This window comes from Globicephala melas, chromosome 14, assembly GCF_963455315.2.
Source record: "Globicephala melas chromosome 14, mGloMel1.2, whole genome shotgun sequence".
NCBI classification, from domain to species: domain Eukaryota; kingdom Metazoa; phylum Chordata; class Mammalia; order Artiodactyla; family Delphinidae; genus Globicephala; species Globicephala melas.
Genome location: NC_083327.1, coordinates 17,458,485 through 17,478,174, shown reverse-complemented (window position 1 = coordinate 17,478,174; position 19,690 = coordinate 17,458,485). Strand labels below are relative to the sequence as shown.

The 19,690-nt window shown below is 38.8% G+C and overlaps 1 protein-coding gene across 13 annotated transcripts in view; it reads right to left on the bottom strand.

Moving 5' to 3' along the window:
- Positions 1-19,690, bottom strand: part of DOP1A (DOP1 leucine zipper like protein A) — a 122,394-nt gene that overhangs the window by 37,325 nt on the left and 65,379 nt on the right. For 12 of the 13 annotated variants that reach the window (XM_060283797.1, XM_060283795.1, XM_060283796.1 and 9 more), the window contains 9 exons: positions 16,140-16,761; positions 15,255-15,529; positions 14,006-14,158; positions 10,384-10,484; positions 8,749-9,008; positions 5,221-7,210; positions 4,282-4,393; positions 3,993-4,175; positions 2,459-2,584 (listed from right to left, as the gene is read on the bottom strand). In XM_060283797.1, coding sequence (XP_060139780.1) covers positions 2,459-2,584; positions 3,993-4,175; positions 4,282-4,393; positions 5,221-7,210; positions 8,749-9,008; positions 10,384-10,484; positions 14,006-14,158; positions 15,255-15,529; positions 16,140-16,761 — 3,822 coding nt within the window. The remainder of the gene's footprint in view (positions 1-2,458; positions 2,585-3,992; positions 4,176-4,281; positions 4,394-5,220; positions 7,211-8,748; positions 9,009-10,383; positions 10,485-14,005; positions 14,159-15,254; positions 15,530-16,139; positions 16,762-19,690) is intronic. The other variant, XM_060283804.1, reaches the window with a different exon arrangement.

Below are 19,690 nucleotides of genomic sequence, written 5' to 3'. Positions count from 1 at the left end.
ATTTACAGAGTGCTTATTAAGTGCTGTGCATTGGTAAGTGCCACATATATATTTTTCCTTCTTCCCTTCCTCCCTCTCTCTCTCTCTCTCACTTTCTTTCTGATTCTCACAACCCCATGAAGTAGTACTGCTACCCTGAAGAAGTCATATAGTTAGTGAGTGGAGAAGTCAATATTTGAACCCCAGAGATCTGGTTTCAAAGTCTGCACTCTTAACAACTATGCTACTATTGCCTTTCAAAAAGAAAGTAAAACATGATGGGAACTCAAGCATTTGTGCACAGGACTACTGGATAGGTGGGCCTTCCTGTGTGGTGATAGCAGCCTAGTTTGTTTTTGCTAGGAGACTCAAAAACTTCAGTAGCTATAGATCTTTTTTCTTGGTCAGGTCATTTTCCTAGAGAGGAATCCTCCAAACTGCTACCTGAGGGACACAGTAACTTCCTGCCATCTCACTGGGGTGAGGGTGATTCCCATTTTTCAAAATGTAGACTTTTGAATGCTGGTTTCAGCATGAAGTCTAATTTCTACTTGTGTCAACCTTATGCCCTTGGGTCAAGAGCCCCTCTTTTTTTTAAAAATTAATTAATTAATTTTTGGTTGCGTTGGGTCTTTGTTGCTGCGAGCAGGCTTTCTCTAGTTGTGGTGAGCGGGCGCTACTCTTCATTGCGGTGCACGGGCTTCTCATTGCAGTGATTTCTCTTGTTGTGGAGCACGAGCTCTAGGCGTGTGGGCATCAGTAGCTGTGGTGCGTGGGCATCAGTAGTTGTGGTGCATGGGCTCAGTAGTTGTGGCTCGTGGGCTCTAGAATACAGGCTCAGTAGTTGTAGCGCACGGGTTTAGTTGCTCTGCAGCATGTGGGATCTTTCCGGACCAGGGCTCGAACCCATGTCCCCTGCATTGGCAGGTGGATTCTTAACCACTGCACCACCAGGTAAGCCCAAGAGCCTCTGTCGATAAACTCTTCACATAGTAAACTTGACTCCAGTCTCCTGATGGGATAGGGTAAGAGAAGTGGGTGGTTGGTTGCTTGGGTTGGGAAAAAGGGATCTATAAACTCTCAATCAGTCCTCCAGATTTCAGCCCCATCCTAACTCTCTGCCTTTAAGAAGTACCTGATACTTCTACTTCCAGAAACTGTCTATAGTTTTTACAGTGGGAATTGAACCCCTTCTTGCAGCAACTTAGTAGAGCAGAGAAGCTGATACTGATATCTAAGTCAATTACAACTCAGACACGTGTTTTTCATCTTGCAAAATGTTGTTGACTCTTATTTTTTTGTGGTGACCTCTCCCAATTTCTTTGTCATTGTGGGTTTTGCCATTAAAAATTTTTTTACTCTCATTTTTGGGAAGAAAGCAGAGAAAAATGCATGTGTTCAATATGCCATATTAAACCACGTGTGCTTGACTGATTTTAAATAGTCTAGGATCTCAGTTCTGTCCAATGTAATATCTACTACTGAATCCTCACATGCAAAATGTCATATAAGTGGGAATGTTTATTTTTATTACTTTAGATATGTCAGCCTATATGTAATGTGAAATCAGCACAAAAATAAGATTAGAAACCTTTAGCTGGACAAATCATATATCTTATGAGAACATAAATTATTTAATAGCCTTAGTATTCTAATGAGTTAGTATTTATATCCAATCTAGAACACTTTTTTGAGCTTTTTTTCTTTTCAGATTAAAAAAATTTATTAATTTCATTTATTTTTGGCTGCATCGGGTCTTAGCGGTGGTACGTGGGATCTTTTTGTTGCGGCGCGCAGGCTCCTCTCTAGTTGTGGCGTGCGGGTTTCTCTCTAGTCGTGGCGCATGGGTTTCTCTCTAGTCGTGGTGCATGGGCTCCAGAGCATGTGAACTCTGTAGTTGCGGCATATGAGCTCTCTGGTTGTGGTGCGCAGGCTTAGTTGCCCCGCAGCATGTGGGATCTTAGTTCCCCAACTAGGGATCGAACCCGCATCCCGTGCATTGGAAGGTGGATTCTTAACCACTGGACCACCAGTGAAGTCCAAGAACACTTTTTTGAGCTTTCATACCCACAAAGCAACAAAATTTTCACATACATAATCCAAAGACAACATATGAATTACATTTAGAAATGATTTAAGAGGTCACGTTGTAACAAAAAACTAGTCAAGATGAAAATTTCTCTCCATATTCTTGCCCTGTACCCTGAATGACTATCATTTAAAAAACACATTGCATTATATTACCATTTCTATGTAAAATACAGCTACAGTTTTAATATTACATTAATTACCTGTCTTCACATAAAATATCTTTTACATTTATTTAAGAAATTTAGGCAATATATCATTATCTAAACCTGTACACAAACTTGTTGCCTTTCCACCACCCACCCTATCCCAGCCCCACTGCAACTAATGGAGAATTGAAAATCAGCATGTGCTCACCATATGCTTACCAAATGAAAAGACAAATACATACCTTGGTCCTAGTGGTGGTTTTGTTCTGTCTTCTTTCATTCCATACAAAGGCGATGGCAGCCATAAAGTGAACACCATGATTCATTGAAATGGGCCCCAATAATTCTAGGATCTGCTGTCTCAAGTTCTACAAAAATTTAAGCAAATGACAAGTGAATTAAAAATTATGGAAGCATTAATAACTGCACTTTTAGTTTTTCTTGAAATAATATACAGAACTTGTATGTTTTACTACCTACATAATGGTAGAGGAAACTTTAATAGTGTTAAGAGATGCAACCATGGTCATTTTAATTCAAAAGGAAAAAAAAACCCCTATAATAGTTGAATCCAAACATCAGGACTTAAATACAATTTTCTAACGATTTCTACCCTTCCCCCGCAGTGCCCGGTGTGCTCCCATGACTCTCAGATCTAGGAAGTCAGGTCTAGGAGCAAGATGAGGTAATTGAGGGATATCAATTTGACAACCTGCCATAGCCTAACACGCTTTTAAACAATCACATAATTTCCCTCTAAATATAAAGTAGAAAATTTGGAAAATACCTAAGAGTATAAGAAGAAAAACACTTTTATTAAATCAACGATTAACCTCATCATATTAAGATAATCACTATTAACACGTGAATTTTCTTTATTCCTTTTTCTGCAGATAAATTTTTTTTACATAATTAGAAATACAATATTTGTTTAATTATGTAACATCCCTGTTCCACTAAACTTTTAAGCACTTTCCATCCACTAAGAATTCTTCAAAACCACGACATTAGTGGCTCCATAATATATAACACTGAACAGATAATTTATTTAGTCATTTCCTTATTGTTTAGGATCTCTCTTTTTTCTGCCATTAGATAAGGCTATAATATTTTATGTATATATTTACATAATTTTGATTACCTCAGAATTCATTACTAAAGTAGATTACTAGGTCAAAGACTATGAAACTTAAAGATCTCTGTACATATTGCTAAACTGTTTTCCAGGAGAGATCTGCATATTAAAATGTCAGCTTGAAATGTCCTAAAAAAAGGAACAAAGTTATAACATGTATGAATGAACCTCAAAAATATTATGTCACATGAAAGAAACTAGATACAAAAGACCAAATAATGTATAATTCCATTTACAGGAAATGGCCTGTAAGTGGTAAAAGCAAATCGATGTACAGAAAACAGATTAGTGGTTGATTGTGGTTAGGGATGGGAACCGAGGGGCTGCAGATGGGCAGGAGGCCTCTTTCTGTGGTGAGGGGTGCGCTCAAACGTTAGGTTGTGGAGACAGTACTACAGCTCTGTACATTTACTAAAAAACAAAACAAACACAAACATTGAATTATGTATGCTTAAAAAGAGTGAATTTTGTGTTATGTCATCTCAATAAAACGGCTAAAAAAATTACTTGATAACTAATTACACAATCCATGCAGAGAATCATAAATACTACTCAAATTATTCACAAATTCAGAACATAATCTTTGGGAGAATCCTCAAATAGCCTCTTGAGCGCCAAGGGTGAAGTGTGAATCATCTAACCTTTGTGGCTCCAAGATTGATAGTGGTAACAGAGGCGGATGCAGCAATGGGTATCTTTTCCGAAGAATCGGCCTGATGCAGTGCACTCCAAAGCAGTGTCACAGAGGACATGATCATGTGAAGGATCGAGAGGATTCCACTGCGGGCTTCGAACAGGTGTTTCTGGTCTACATTGACCAAAAGCTATTGAAGTTGGGGGAAGAAAATGTATCACTTCCTGAGGATTACAAATGGGACTTATTAGGCCTCATAATCTTTAAAAAGCAGTCAAATATTTGTGCAGTCTTACTTGGTGATACTGGGTAGTGGGGTCCAACAAACAGTAGTGGATAATGGCTGTGATCCCTTCCAAAAGGGTAAGAATCATATCTGGTGGAATAATTGATGCCATCCACAGAGGCCTGAAATAAAATGTATCCATTTGAACACAAGTTCTGTGAAAGAGAAGTTTGTGTTTTATCAGTAGTAAATGTCCAGCATGTGAAAGGCACACAGTAAGTGCTCAATAAATATTATATAAATAAATAAGTGAATAAATTAGGAGCTTTTATATCCTCATCTAATAAAATAAGTGAGTCACATTAAATGTACTAAAGTTCTTTTTGGATAATAAATTCTACACAAAATAAATACAGCCAGTAAATCTCTAGCAACCACGTAATGGCAGGCATATCAATATTAAAGGATACAGGCAGTTTTCTTATATTTTATATCTAGTACCTGAGATTATACAGGAGATAAACCAGACACTAGTCTATTAAACATCTGGATAATTTTGACAGATTAATTTTGAACATGGCCTGGGGATACAGATAAAATTCACCACCAAACTGAAAATCCTGAATGAGAAGTAAAATCAGATGGGAAAAGATTTGTAATTTTAAATTAATTTTAGTGTGAAATTAATTTGCACTTAGATAAAGATATCAGATAAAACCAGGGAGACCCTTTGCTGAGCTTTCTATTACTTTTGCCAGCTCTGTTAAGAGCATCAAAATTAATTTCAGCTCTTAGGAGAAAAAAGTCCTGTTTATATATTCCTTGTTTTCCACTCCTGATTCTTTTGTTGATACTCTTCCTCAATGTTCTTTATGAAAATAAGATACTGTTTGTAACCTAATGAGAACCACTAATTTACTTCCCCAAACTGCAACTGACTTACTAGATGATTAAGCAGTAATATATGTAAAAAATGTTAATAATGACAAAATTAAAAATCAACCCTTACCTACTATCAGATAATCCTGTTTCATATTTGTACTGTTGAATTAGGTTATCTAGATTTCTGCAAAGCTGTAGTGTCACAGAAACAACCACTCTCTGTAGAACTTTTCCCATGTAAGGCAGAGTAGATGTGATTAAACCAATCCATTGTGGGTGCATCTTACAAGCACAGTGCTGATGTAAAGCTCGTATCACCGCACAGAGGAACATGCCTTGAGATGTGATTGGCTGGGCATGCAAATACTGAAGAGAAGTCATGGGCTGATGGGGATTGATGTGTTCCAGATCAGATACCACAAAATCAAAACCTGTTTCATTCTCTTCAGGGATAGTCATTACCCTGTGTTCTAGAACAATGAGCCTCTGAAGCACTTTAAGAAGCTGTGACTGGAGTGTGCTGCCATTGTCAAATTCATCTTCTGAGAAATTGATCAGGCTGTCCTCTGAGAAACCTTCTTCCACAGCAACCATGTTCTTACCTGCCATCTTTTCACTGTGCCATTTCTGTGCACTAAAGATAGATGACAGCAAACAGTGAAGAATCACTTTCTGAACTTTGCACTTAGATAACATATCAGAGATAAAACTAGGGAAACCTTTCGCAGAGCTTTCGATGACTTTTGCCAGCTCAGTAAAGAGGAGTGTCAAAATTTCGATGCTCATCATCTGCATGTTTCGATTGCCTATTAAATCTTGTGACGTGACCTTGACATGAGTTGGGTAATGGCTACGCATATAATATAAGCAGAGGGAAATAAGGATTTCTATGTACATAGAACTCCGGAAATTATGATTCGAGTCCACAGGAATGTGACTATAAAAATCTTTGCCCATAACAGAAATCCGGTGTCTGGCCAATAGGTTCTGAAGCAGAGACAGCTGAGGAGTATATGCATTATTTACACTCGTGGTTGAAATGGCGTTTACAAAAGCAATGGGGTTAGTTTTCAAGATGGCCTTGATGGCAGAAAAAGCATACAGAGTCCTTGATGAATCATACAACTGCAGATACAAAAGCACATGTTGATAGAGTGGATGGATGTTGAAATTGGGAGATCTCCGTGAACCTGGAGAACCCATGTCACTCTCAATTTCGGAAATCTCTCCCTCTCCACAGCTATACCAGTTCTCTAAATCCAGACCATCACTAAAGAAAACACTGGTTTGTTTGAGTTTCTCACTTGAAGTTTTCTTCTTGTCATCATCCTTTTTTCTGGCAAGTTTTACTTTAGGTTTTGCTCCTGGTTGTTTACCTGACTCCTTAACAATTGTTTCTTTCTCTGAGACTTTTTCTGATAATTTTTCTTTGAAGCTGAACTGAATACTGCTGTGACTTCTCTGTCTAGATCTGGTTTCTGTAGCAGCAACAGAAGAGTCATGGAGAATCTGTGTGGTTCCTGAAATACAAGGTGAGGAGCTATTTCTGGAGATTCCATTTGGCACACACTCACAGCCTTCCTCTGCAGACACAGACAAAAACCGAGAATTTTCGTTACTCGGCAAAGCAATCTGACTCTGCTGAGCGGACTGGTCTTCACTTTTAATCATCTCCTCACCTGGATCTACATCGTTGTCCTTTGGGGGCATATCTTCAATTTCTAACTGAGATGGCACTGACGCAGATTCTGCTTCGAGGCCACTTACGACTTTACATATCAGGTCAAAGACTACCTGCTGAACATCATCATCTGGGGAGCCTGCGTTTGGCATCTGGGAATCCTCTTGTGCATTCACGTTTTCAGGATCAACTTCGTAACTCAAGTTGTCCCCACCAGAGGACTGAGAACATCCAGAGTCAGAACTCTGAAGTATTTCTATCTGTTGGTCTGGAAGATCAAAATCAGATACAACCATTGGAATTGTCTCACTGCTGGTACTTAGAAGGGACAGTCTGTCACTTAATGGATTAACAGTAAGACTGAAGTTCTCTATTTCATCCATGGTAAGCGTCTTTTCACCATTTCCTTTCGATGCAATGAGTTGTACTTGGCTTACTGGCATATGAGAAAAAGAGTAAAGGAAAAATATAAAATATATTAAAATAACTGAAATGTAGACTGAACAAGATTTTTAATCATTACTTTCATTACCTCCTTATATTTTCCTATTAAAATATTTATTAATATGCTAGACTTAAGTTAGAAAATTATGTAGATGACCATTAACTAGAATTTAATAGACAATTCAATACTAGAAGGCCTATTATTCAACTGAATTAAACAAAACAGCACATTTAACAGATAAAATATAAAACTTTGCCCTTATCCCCAAATACGACATCCTTTTAAAATCATTTAGTATATAGTTAATATATAAATACATAATCTTCTTGATTTTAATAAAATTCAACAAGCATTTATGAATTATATAGTTTGAGTAAGGCCCTAAACCAGGACAGGAGGGTGAAGTAAGGAAAAGACATCACTGTTCTCTCTAAGAAGTTTAAAACTAGCAGGGCATCACAAACATCCATTTCGGTACTTTTTTGGGGACATTCTTTTAGAGAGGCTTAGTTCCATGCAAGCAGTGCAAAATCAGATGCTTCAAATTTAGGAAAAGCATCATGACACCACAGGTTAGGTCTGAGAATGATCTCAGAGGACAGATGAGAATTCAGCTGACAGGCAGGAACTATGGCAGGCAAAGCGCTAACACAAGAGTTCTGGCAATAAGCAGGGTAGAGCATGTTCTTAGAAGATTCAGGGGAAGCAGTGGAAAGGTAGTTAGAGAAAGGAACCAAGGCTCTGTAGAAACACACTAAAGATGAAGTAGGAGCACGACAGTTTAGTTCTAGCTTAACCACTTACCAGCTGTGGGACTTTGAGAAAGCCACAGCCTTCTAAGCATCAGCTTCCTGCTCGGTCAAATGACCTTTCATTACTGACCTCCCAGGATTATTTGACAAGAGATACAAATGAAATATTGAGTCCTTTGTCCCTAAGGTATATTAACCTAAGGGGGCCATTATCAGTGTATTACAGAGGGTATCATTTGGCAATTTGTGAAGTGTGGACTTTATTCTAGCAATAGAGAATATTTATCAAACACACTAGTCTCTGCACTAAATATGTCACAAACATTACTGTATCTGACATTCACAATGAAGCCCTGAGAGATGGGTATTATCATTCCTATTTTACAGATGAGGAAAATGATGCATGAAATATGAAGTGCATGATAAGCTTACTAAAGATTCCCAGTGAAGTGTCTACAGAGCCTTGCAGGGCCAGCATTATAAACTCTGAAGGTTATTTATTAATACTGAAGAATGTTTCTGACCAGAGCTGGGCTGAGTCCTCCCCTGAAAGAAGCAACTGATAACAGACATCTAAGTCCCCTGTGATGGTCACTGATAAGGTACATACTGACACAGCCCATGTGAGCACTGCTAGTCCATGAGGAGGGGAGAAAATCAGCGCAGGGAGAAATTCTCACGTTTGGTTCTCCTGACAATCACTGTTGTGTCCGCCTTTCATTTTATTTTAATAATTTAATTCTAAATAAAGTTGTTCTACTTCCGTGTGATATTCACCATTATTGCAGGAAAAGTTTTGCATGAAATGCTTGTCATTCTCTTCTCCGGGATAACAGGGGGCCTTATTCCAATAACGTTCTGCTTGTACCCGCTGCACTGAAACCCTCTGAGTTTTGGGATGAAGCAAGAGCAATAGCAGTGGTTCCAAAACTCTTGCAATATCATGTCTTTGCAGGACTTGGTTCAGCCAGGCTTGTCCCACAGAGCTGGTGGAACCATCGAGACTGTTAAGGCTATCTAACATGATGAACAGTGACCTAAAATAAACACCAATAATTAAAACAAAGAGCAAAATACCTACTTTAATTTTAACACTCTAATTTTTCTAAAATTAACATTACGATAAGTTGTGTTTCTTGCTTTGAATTAACTATTTTAAAGTAATCATACTTCAGAATAACTTTTGACCACAGTATTTTAATAATCTTAATCCCCAGTCTCAGTAGATACAATAAGAAAGGAGAAATAGTTTTTTCTCTTTTCTTGTGTTTTTTGAAATTTCACAAGCATACATTACTTTTAAAAGAAAAATACTAAAAAACAGAAAAAAAAAACCCTTAGACCATTAGTCTTGTTTTAGCAACATATTACTGTTCACATCACCAAATACTGAACCATCTGCAAGTCAACACTACTTTCATGTTGGTCTGTGCCCCACTGCGCCCATTCTCTTTACCAGTTGAAAGCAATGTGCTTAATTCAAGGTGAAAGGTGTGGAGGTATAGTTTGGAATCAGACAACCTAAGATTCAAATCTGGGCCATCCACTTCACCTCGTGTATAACGATCTTCGGCAAATCACTTAACTTCACTGGGGCCTTCACTGCCTCACGTGATGAGGACAGGCGGTCATTAAATTACAGATGGTATTTGTAAAGCACCTAGGCCCAGGGACCAGTTCATTACAGGGGTTCAACAGCAGACCGTTTTAAAATGGTGATGCTGCGTGAAATCACCAGCTGAAATAACATCCAGTAGAGTCCACATCTGATCCTGAGTGGGGCTTCAGTGTAGTTAGATTTGGGGCCACCTCTATGAGACTTGCTGGTGAGACTGCTATCTATGCCAATGTATGTAAATTTACCTATAAATGGCATCTCCTTGGAAGTTACTGCAAATCTCATATTTGGGGTATGGGTCATCTATGTAGTCTAGACAAACTCTCAGGCAGTTAACTACAGATTGTTTTAATCCATGGAAGCGCTTTGTCAGTATTTTTGCTGTAGATTTTAAGGTCTGGTTCAGGCAGAAGACTGAGAATGATTACTAGAGAAACACTTACACAATCTACTGTTTATATGAAATTTCACTGAATGTGAACTCAAGCAGGCTGTATCTGTTGCTGTAACCCTGACACCTAGAATGGCTCCTGGCACACAGAAGTAACTTGATGAAGTCATCCAATGAAAGGAAGGGGCACTGGGTGCTCCAGAGCATGAAAGGTGAAAATCTGTTAGATAAATGAAAATGCCATGCCTTTTAATACAGCTTAGATTTTAAAAAATAATTTATAAATTCTCTTTATAAAATCGCAAGTTGCTCTCTCCTATACCTGCTCTCTCTCCCCTACCAAATAGGCCAGGGGATTCACGAAAAGAAACATTAAGATATCAGAATATAAAATGTAACCAACCTGTCAAAAGACCGTGCAAAAGATGAAGACTTATTTATATGGAGGTCCCTCGTTAGATGCCAAAGAACTGCAAATTTTGCATGTGCTTCCATCCTTATTTTCTGAGGATGAATATGAGAGATTATTTTATTATTCTTTGAAGGTATTAAGTGATTTTAGTATGAACAAAGTAGTTATTTAAGACAGAGTATTATGTTGTATTATGTTCAATGTTCACAGAACTCCAACACCCAATGAAATAAGCTGTGTTTTTTATGGAAGTAGAAAAGTGGAAAATACTTAAATATATAAAGAAATATTAAACCTAAAGGATCATCTCATGCTGCCACATAAGTTATTATTTAGTTTAGGTAATCAGTTTACTAGATTATTTTATAACAGGGGATGGAAAAACCTAATAATGTGCATGTTATGATATTCTGAGTATAGGAAGCACTTTCCCCCTCATTTTAATATATAAGTACACAGTAGTCAAAACCAATTTTATGGCACTATATACTTTGCTTTTGCTCCCAGAAATTACACATTAATCCCAAATGAATTTATCAACACCTAAAAAGCTGGTTTATTAGATTAAAAATTTTAAGGACCTAAAAAAATTATTTCTACAAGAAAAATATTATATCATTTTTGGGATTATTTGGAAAAGATTAACTGTTAAGATAACAATGGATAGAATAATGGAAAAATAAATTATTTAGAAAGACCAGTATTTGGTATTAGATAATGAAAATGTGTTAATGGAAATCACATAGAAATTGTTCTTGGATTGAAAGAATCAATATTGTGAAAATGACTATACTACCCAAAGCAATCTACAGATTCAATGTAATCCTTACCAAATTACCAATGGCATTTTTTACAGAACTAGAACAAAAAATCTTAAAATTTGCATGGAGACACAAAAGACCCCAAATAGCCAAAGCAGTCTTGAATGGAAAAAAATGGAGCTGGAGGAATCAGACTCCCTGACTTCAGACTATACTACAAAGCTACAGTCATCAAGACAATATGGTACTGGCACAAAAACAGAAATATAGATCAATGGAACAGGATAGAAAGCCCAGAGATAAACCCACACACCTATGGTTAACTAATCTATGAGAAAGGAGGCAAGGATATACAATGGAGAAAAGACAGCCTCTTCAATAAGTGGTGCTGGGAAAACTGGACAGGTACATGTAAAAGAATGAAATTAGAACACTCCGTAACACTATACACAAAAATAAACTCAAAATGGATTAAAGACCTAAATGTAAGACCAGACACTTTAAAACTCTTAGAGGAAAACACAGGAAGAACCCTCTATGACATAATTCACAGCAAGATCTTTTTTGACCCACCTCCTAGAGTAATGGAAATAATAAAAAAAATAAACAAATGGGACCTAATGAAACTTAAAAGCTTTTGCACAGCAAAGGAAACTATAAACAAGACCAAAAGACAACCCTCAGAATGGGAAAAAATATTTTCAAATAAACGAACGGACAAAGGATTAATCTCCAAAATATATAAACAGCTCATGCAGCTCAATATCAAAAAAACAAACAACCCCATCCAAAAATGGGCAGAAGACCTAAATGGACATCTCTCCAAAGAAGACATACAGATGGCCAAGAAGCACATGAAAAGCTGCTCACCATCACTAATCATTAGAGAAATGCAAATCAAAACCACAATGAGGTATCACCTCACACCAGTTAGAATGGGCATCATCAGAAAATCTACAAGCAACAAATGCTGGAGAGGGTGTGGAGAAAAGGGAACCCTCTTGCACTGTTGGTGGGAATGTAAACTGATACAGCCACTATGGAGAACAGTATGGAGGTTCCTTAAAAAACTAAAAATAGAATTACCATATGACCCAGCAATCCCACTACTGGACATATACCCTGAGAAAATCGTAATTCAAAAAGACACATGCACCCCAGTGTTCACTGCAGCACTATTTACAATAGCCAGGTCATGGAAGCAACCTAAATGCCCATCGACAGACGAATGGATAAAGAAGATGTGGTACATATACACAATGGAATATCACTCAGCCATGAAAAGGAACGAAATTGGGTCATCTGCGGAGATGTGGATGGACCTAGAGACTGTTATAGAGAGTGAAGTCAGTTAGAAAGAGAAAAACAAATATCGTATATTAACACATATATGTGGAATCTAGAAAAATGGTATAGATGAACTGGTTTACAGGGCAGAAAGAGAGACACAGATGTAGAGAACAAACGTATGGACACCAAGGGGGAAAGTGGCGGGGGTGGTGGTGGTGGTGGGATGAATTGGGAGATTGGGATTGACATGTATACACTGATGTGTATAAAATGGATAACTCATAAGAACCTGCTGTATAAAAAAAAATAAATAAAATTTTAAAAAAACAGAGAAAAAGAAACTGTAATATTCCAAAAATTTTATAGTCTTCCTCCAGCATTTGTGGAATCCTTCAAGTAAAAGACCCCTGAAATCGGGATTGTGACTGTCTAAACTGTTTGTGATAGGTTAGAGGAGCACCTGCTTTTTCTGTGGGCCTAATAAATGTTTTTCCAGTGAAGCCTGTGTTTGTACATCAACCAACAGAAACATGTAAATAAAAGTAAGTAATAACAGATAGTTTTTTCCATGGATATATCTTTATTCAGAGCTTAGTATTTCTTTAAAATGAAATGTTATACAAGTAAACAGGTGTATAATTTGTCCTAGATTTATATTAATGTAAAGCAAATTACTGCACTGAAATACAAGGCTCTATTTAAAATTTTCTGAACAATTCTGAAAGAGTGTGTTGAAGTAAAATTAGAATTTTAACAGTTTTCTTGGAATAAGCTTTTCAGTCCTCTCATTTACTCCTTCATTTGCCAGGTCCCCCTGCCAAATGCTGCATTTACTCTACACAATGTCTTTTTGAACATAACCCATTCAATCTCACTAGCACTGAGAACTTTTCAAAATGAGGGCAATCCACTTCTAAAAGCTGTTCAATAAAATCTTCTTAAAATTAATGTTAGAGAGCAGATACAGGAAGACCACAAACTTCATTAAGTTACCCTGAACAGGTCAATCAGAATGATCGTTCTAGTTTCTTCTCAGGCCCAGTCATGACTCAGCCATCTTTACTCTAACTGACGTATGTATCACACTTCATATACATTAGGATACAAAATCCTTATTTTGGATGTTTATTATAAGGCAAATAATATAATCTCACATACTAACACTCTATAGCTCATAAATGTCATTTCACATATATTAGTTAATGTATCCACCAGTTTCATAACTGAGGCCACCGAATACATCTTTAAACAATCCAAGAACTTGGACCACCAACAACTCTAATCATCACTCCCCACAGGTGGTATCCTGAACCAAGAAATAAACCCAGCATTTGATTTTGGGTTCCCTGATTTTTCATATTACTGACGCTTATGTAAAGAACTTTCCTCTAAAAAGAATAGAACACATGTATTTTAAAGATTTGATGATCACTGAATGAATTCATATTATCTCTTATTCAGATACTAGATGAAATAATTTTCCTAGAGTTTCCTTAATTTACCTTTTAGTATAATACGAGCAGGAGGTAGGGTGGGCACAGGATAAGAAGAGAAGAATTTACCTTATCTTTATGGGTCAACTGCTGACTTATAACATCCTCACAGATGCTAGAAGAAGGAACCAAGTTATGTAATTGATAAAAGAGTTCCACACTCTTCTGGTGGTGCTGAGGTGTCCCATCTCCCATCTGGTTCCACAATGTTAAAGCTACATGCTATTAAAAAAAGATGTAAAAGTCACAGTTACAAAATTGCAAATGGAAACTTATTTAACAGACATTTCCTATTAGGTACAAACAAGCCTCTGACTGCCAGACCTAGAAGGTCTTAATACTCATTATGCCACTGGAATGAGATTTAAAAGTGTAGCTTTCCATCTGTTCACTTTCTGGTCCAGGCTTTTAGAACCTCTTATGATAGTCCTTTAATTATATTTACCTTAAACAGCAGATATGTAATCACTTTTTACAGGGTCCAGATGAGACCCCATTTCACTATTTTAGAGATGTTTAGTGAAGTGATGCTAGAATATGTTATCTTTAAGAGAATATAAATCCCACATTGAAGGCACTGTAACGTTTACAGTTATATGCTGCAAAGTGATATATAATTCATAGTCCAAATATGCAAACTACTTAAAACGTACAAAATAGGTTGTATGTATTTCAGTGCTACATGTGTTAACACAGCACTTGATGATCTATGACAGCATTAATAAAAATGCAAGTCATCAGGGTTCACCACAACATTGTAGAACCCAACTCTAACCTAGCAGGAGGAACTATCTAGAGGGGCACAATAACTTGCAATTACATTAAAATTAAAAAAAAAATTTATATATAAATAGTCTACCTGCTTAAGTCAAATATACTTGATGTTCTTTCTATGTAGAGGATATCATATGTACTGTTGTGACAGAGATCAAAGACTGCATTTTTTTTGAATGACATCATACATCACAAATGATCATCAGACAATTCAGAGTCAGAAAACTTTTTCTGGGTGTTTTGGAGAGCTGAGGTTGCACTCTACGAGAAGCAAAAGTGTCACAACCACTTTATCTGGAAATACATTTTACTGTATAAATGAACTTTTCTCTTTACCCTAATACTCCCCTCATCCTTATCTTTTTTCTCCTCACAAAACTGGGGAGAAGACCGGCCAAGCAGCACTGATCAAGTGTGGTGTCTTTTCCTATATGGTATGATATTAAGAGGTGTTTAATTAAGCCTGATTATCTTCTTTAAAATCTCTGCTATGCAAATTAGCTCAAGTATCATCTTAGTCATGAATGTATTCCTTAGAGCTCACCTTGAAAAATTCAGTCTTCTCAGCTATATATCTCAGATTGCCCGGAGTGAGGGGAGGTCTAATAACCACAGCTACTCTTCCCTGGTTTGGACTTAAGGGTTGTGCAGGCTCCACACTGTTGATGTTTTCCCCAGTGACCATGGCCACCGACTGAGTCAATCCTACCAGATCCATCACTAGTGAAATCGCAGCACTCTGCACACTGCAATCACTTGCTTGGAGGCAAGCGGTCATCAGCGTCTGGAGCCACAGTGGAGGCTGCACGTGCTCCCAGTCTGAAACGAAAGCCGGAAGCCAACACGGTCCATCACACTGAACCTTTCACGCACACTCTATCTTCCAAGTTAATTTCAAAACACAAAGCACTTCTACCAAATAACTTTAGGCCTTGCTCAGTGAACAAAACCATGGTTTCTCACTTAGACTAGAGCTTCAAGAAAATAAAGCAGCAACAGGAATTTCATAAGAATTTTTTAATATGTATTTTTCTTATGCAAGTCATACAACCTATTTTCTGTCCTAAAAAAAGTTTAGTAATCAATTAACATTATGTAGTACTCACTGTACTATGTGTGTGTACTATGTATGTGTGTGTGTGTATGTCTGTGTGTGTGTGTGTGTATATATATATATATATAAATTTAAATGAAGGTAATCACATATGATGCTAGTCATAATAAATCAGGAAATTTTCCAACATATCAATCTCCCCATAATGACAGTATTTCATTGAAAAAACATTTACAAATTAAAATAAAAGTTTTAAAAATTAAGAGGCTAAAAGAAATCCCAGTTTTAATATCTGAGCGTTCCATAAAATAAAGGGGGAGGGGAAAGCATGCCATAAAAAATATTTTTAAATAAATAAAACAGAGATGACCTTACCAGTCTCTGATTTTTCAGAACATAACTCTGAAGTATGGTTCCCCTCAGCAATGTAAACTGGGAAGCTTGAGCACTCCAGGAAGAGCTGACAGGCAGCAAGGAAGGCAGAAAGGTATTCTTTTGAAGTTTTCTGTTTACTTATGTTTCTCTCTTTTACACCACTATGGGAATCCCTGTCCCAGTCTGAAGTCTCTCCTAGCTCTCGACTAAGATCCCCTTGATGCTCTGTAGCCAAAGCCTGAGAGAAAGAGTTACTCTGAATGATGTAGAGGTTGATAAGTCTGGTGAGAAACTGTTGGACATACTCCAAGCAGCACTGCATTGCAGTTTTTTGCGCTGTCTTCCCACTTTGGGGTGCTGTCCCCTGAGTGACTAGGGAAGGGGGCTGGATGATAGTTTCTTCAGATCCCACAGTGGAGGCCGTTTCTGTTTCAGATGATGTGCTGCCAATTGGGATGGCAACTGCCTCCAGTCCCTCACTCAGTTCTCTATCGATGTCATCAGTTCGGTCTGCTTGATATTGTATGAACTCAGTGAATCCACTCTCTGAGGAGTGACTACTTGGTGGATTTTCTCCATCTTCAAACACTTCAGTAGGATTTTCAAGAGAAACTGATAATACCTGGTAGAGTGTAAAAAGAGCAGAAGGCTGAGTAACTAAATGTATTATATTAGAAATTAAAATTAAAAAGTCACATTTTGAAGGAAGTCAGCTTTAGATTTGACTTATTCACAACCTAATTCACATTTCACAACTTAATCTATACATATATATATGTGTGTGTGTGTGTATATATATATATATATATATATATGGTTTTTTTTTGTTTTGTTTTGTTTTTTGCGGTATGCGTGCCTCTCACTGTTGTGGCCTCTCCTGTTGCGGAGCACAGGCTCCGGACGCACAGGCTCAGCGACCATGGCTCACGGGCCCAGCCACTCCGCGGCATGTGGGATCTTCCCAGACCAGGGCATGAGCCCGCATCCCCTGCATCAGCAGGTGGACTCTCAACCACCACGGAAGCCCTAATCTATATATTTGGTTGAATCTTAAAAAAAGAGTTTCTACAATTGATTCACATATCTATGCTAATAGGAAATACTGATACGGTTCTAATTAATACATTAATATAAAGCTATTCAATAAATATTTATTATTTGCTATATGCATAACTTAAGCTTAGGTTCTTGAGGACAAAATACGTATATGTAAAACTCTCTAGGATCTACATCCTTGTTTTCAAACTGCTAATAATTTATTCAATCTACTTCATGAAATCATTTTCCTAATGTCTAAACAATGCATGGAATGAGACATGTAAGATTAAAAAAATGACATTTTAAAAACTAGAAATAAGGTGACCTTCAAAATGGCAGAGAAGACATGGAGATCACCTTCCTCCCCACAAATGCATCACAAATACATCTACATGTGGAACAACTCCTACAGAACACCTACTGAATGCTGGCAGGAGACCTCGGACCTCCCAAAAGGCAAGAAACCCCCCACGTACGTGGGTAGGGCAAAAGAAAAAAGAATAAACAGAGACAAAAGTATAGGGACGGGACCTGCACCAGTGGGAGGCAGCTGTGAAGGAGGAAAGGTTTCCACACACTAGGAAGCCCCTTCGTGGGTGGAGACTGCGGGTGGCAGAGGGGGAAGCTTTGGAGCCACAGAGGAGATCGCAGCCACAGGGGTGTGGAGGGCAAAGCGGAGAGATTCCCGCACAGAGGATTGGTGCCGATCGGCACTCACCAGCCCGAGAGGATTGTCTGCTCACCCGCTGGGGCGGGCGGGGCTGGGAGCTGAGGCTTGGGCTTCAGTCGGAGCACAGGGAGAGGACTGGGGTTGGCTGCCTGAACACAGCCTGAAGGGGGTTAGTGCACCACAGCTAGACAGGAGGGACTCCGGGAAAAAGTCTGGACCTGCCCAAGAGGCAAGAAACCATTGTTTCGGGGTGCGCGAGGAGAGGGGATTCAGAGCACCATCTAAATGAACTTCAGAGAAGGGCGGCGCGAGCCGCGGCTATCAGCGCGGACCCCGAGATGGGCATGAGACGCTAAGGCTGCTGCTGCCGCCACCAAGAAGCCTGTGTGTGAGCACAGGTCACTGTCCACACCCCCCTTCCGGGGAGCCTGTGCAGCCCGCCACTGCCAGGGTCCTGGGATCCAGGGACAACTTCCCCGGGAGAACGCACAGCGCGCCTCAGCCTGGTGCAAAGTCACGCTGGCCTCTGCCGCCGCAGGCTCGCCCCGTATCCATGCCCCTCCCCCTCCCCCCCCCCCGGTCTGAGTGAGCCAGAGCCCCCGAATCAGCAGCTCCTTTAACCCCGTCCTGTCTGAGCGAAGAACAGACGCCCTCCGGCGACCTACATGCAGAGGCGTAGCCAAATCCAAAGCTGAGCCCCTGGGAGCTGTGAGAACAAAGAAGAGAAAGGGAAATCTCTCCAGGCAGCCTCAGGAGCAGCGGATTAAATCTCCACAATCAACTTGATGTACCTGCATCTCTGGAATACCTGAATACACAACGAATCATCCCAAACTGAGGAGGTGGACTTTGGGAGCAAATGTAGACTTGGGGTTTGCTTTCTGCATCTAATTTGTTTCCAGTTTTATGTTTATTTTATTCTAGTGTTTAGAGTTTATTATCATTGGTAGATTTGTTTATTGATTTGGTTGCTCTCTTCCTTTTTTTAATATATATATATATTTTTTCTCTTTTTGTTAGTGTGTATGTGTATGCTTCTTTATGTGATTTTGTCTGTACAGATTTGCCTTTACCATTTATCCTAGGGTTCTGTCTGTCTGTATTTTTTTGTTTGTTTTTTTAGTAGAGTTCTTAGCACTTGTTATCATTGGTAGATTTGTTTTTTGGTTTGGTTGCTCTCTTCCTTTTTTTTTTATTACTTTTTAATATTTTTACTAACATTTTTTTTATTTTAAAAACTTTACTTTATTATTTCTTTCTTTCTTTCTTTCTTTTCTTTCTCCCTTTGCTTCTGAGCCGAGTGGCTGACAGGGTCTTAGCGCTCCAGCCGAGGGTCAGGCCTGAGCCTCTGAGGTGGGAGAGTTGAGTTCAGGATGCTGGTCCACCAGAGACCTCCCAGCCCCACATAATATTAAACAGCGAAAGCTCTCCCAGAGATTTCCATCTCAACGCTACGACCCAGCTCCACAAAATGACTAGCAAGTTCCAGTGCTGGACACCCTATGCCAAACAACTAGCAAGACAGGAAACCAACCCCACGCATTAGCAGAGAGGCTGCCTAAAATCATAATAAGTCCACAGACACCCCAAAACACACCACCGGACACGGTCCTGCCCACCAGAAAGACAAGACCCAGCCTCATCCACCAGAACATAGGCACCAGTCCCCTCCACCAGGAAGCCTACACAACCCACTGAACCAACCCTACCCACTGGGGGCAGACACCAAAACAAAAACCGGGAACTACGAACCTGCAGCCTGCAAAAAGGAGACCCCAAACACAGTAAGTGAAGCAAAATAAGAAGACAGAGAAATACACAGCAGATGAAGGAGCAAGGTAAA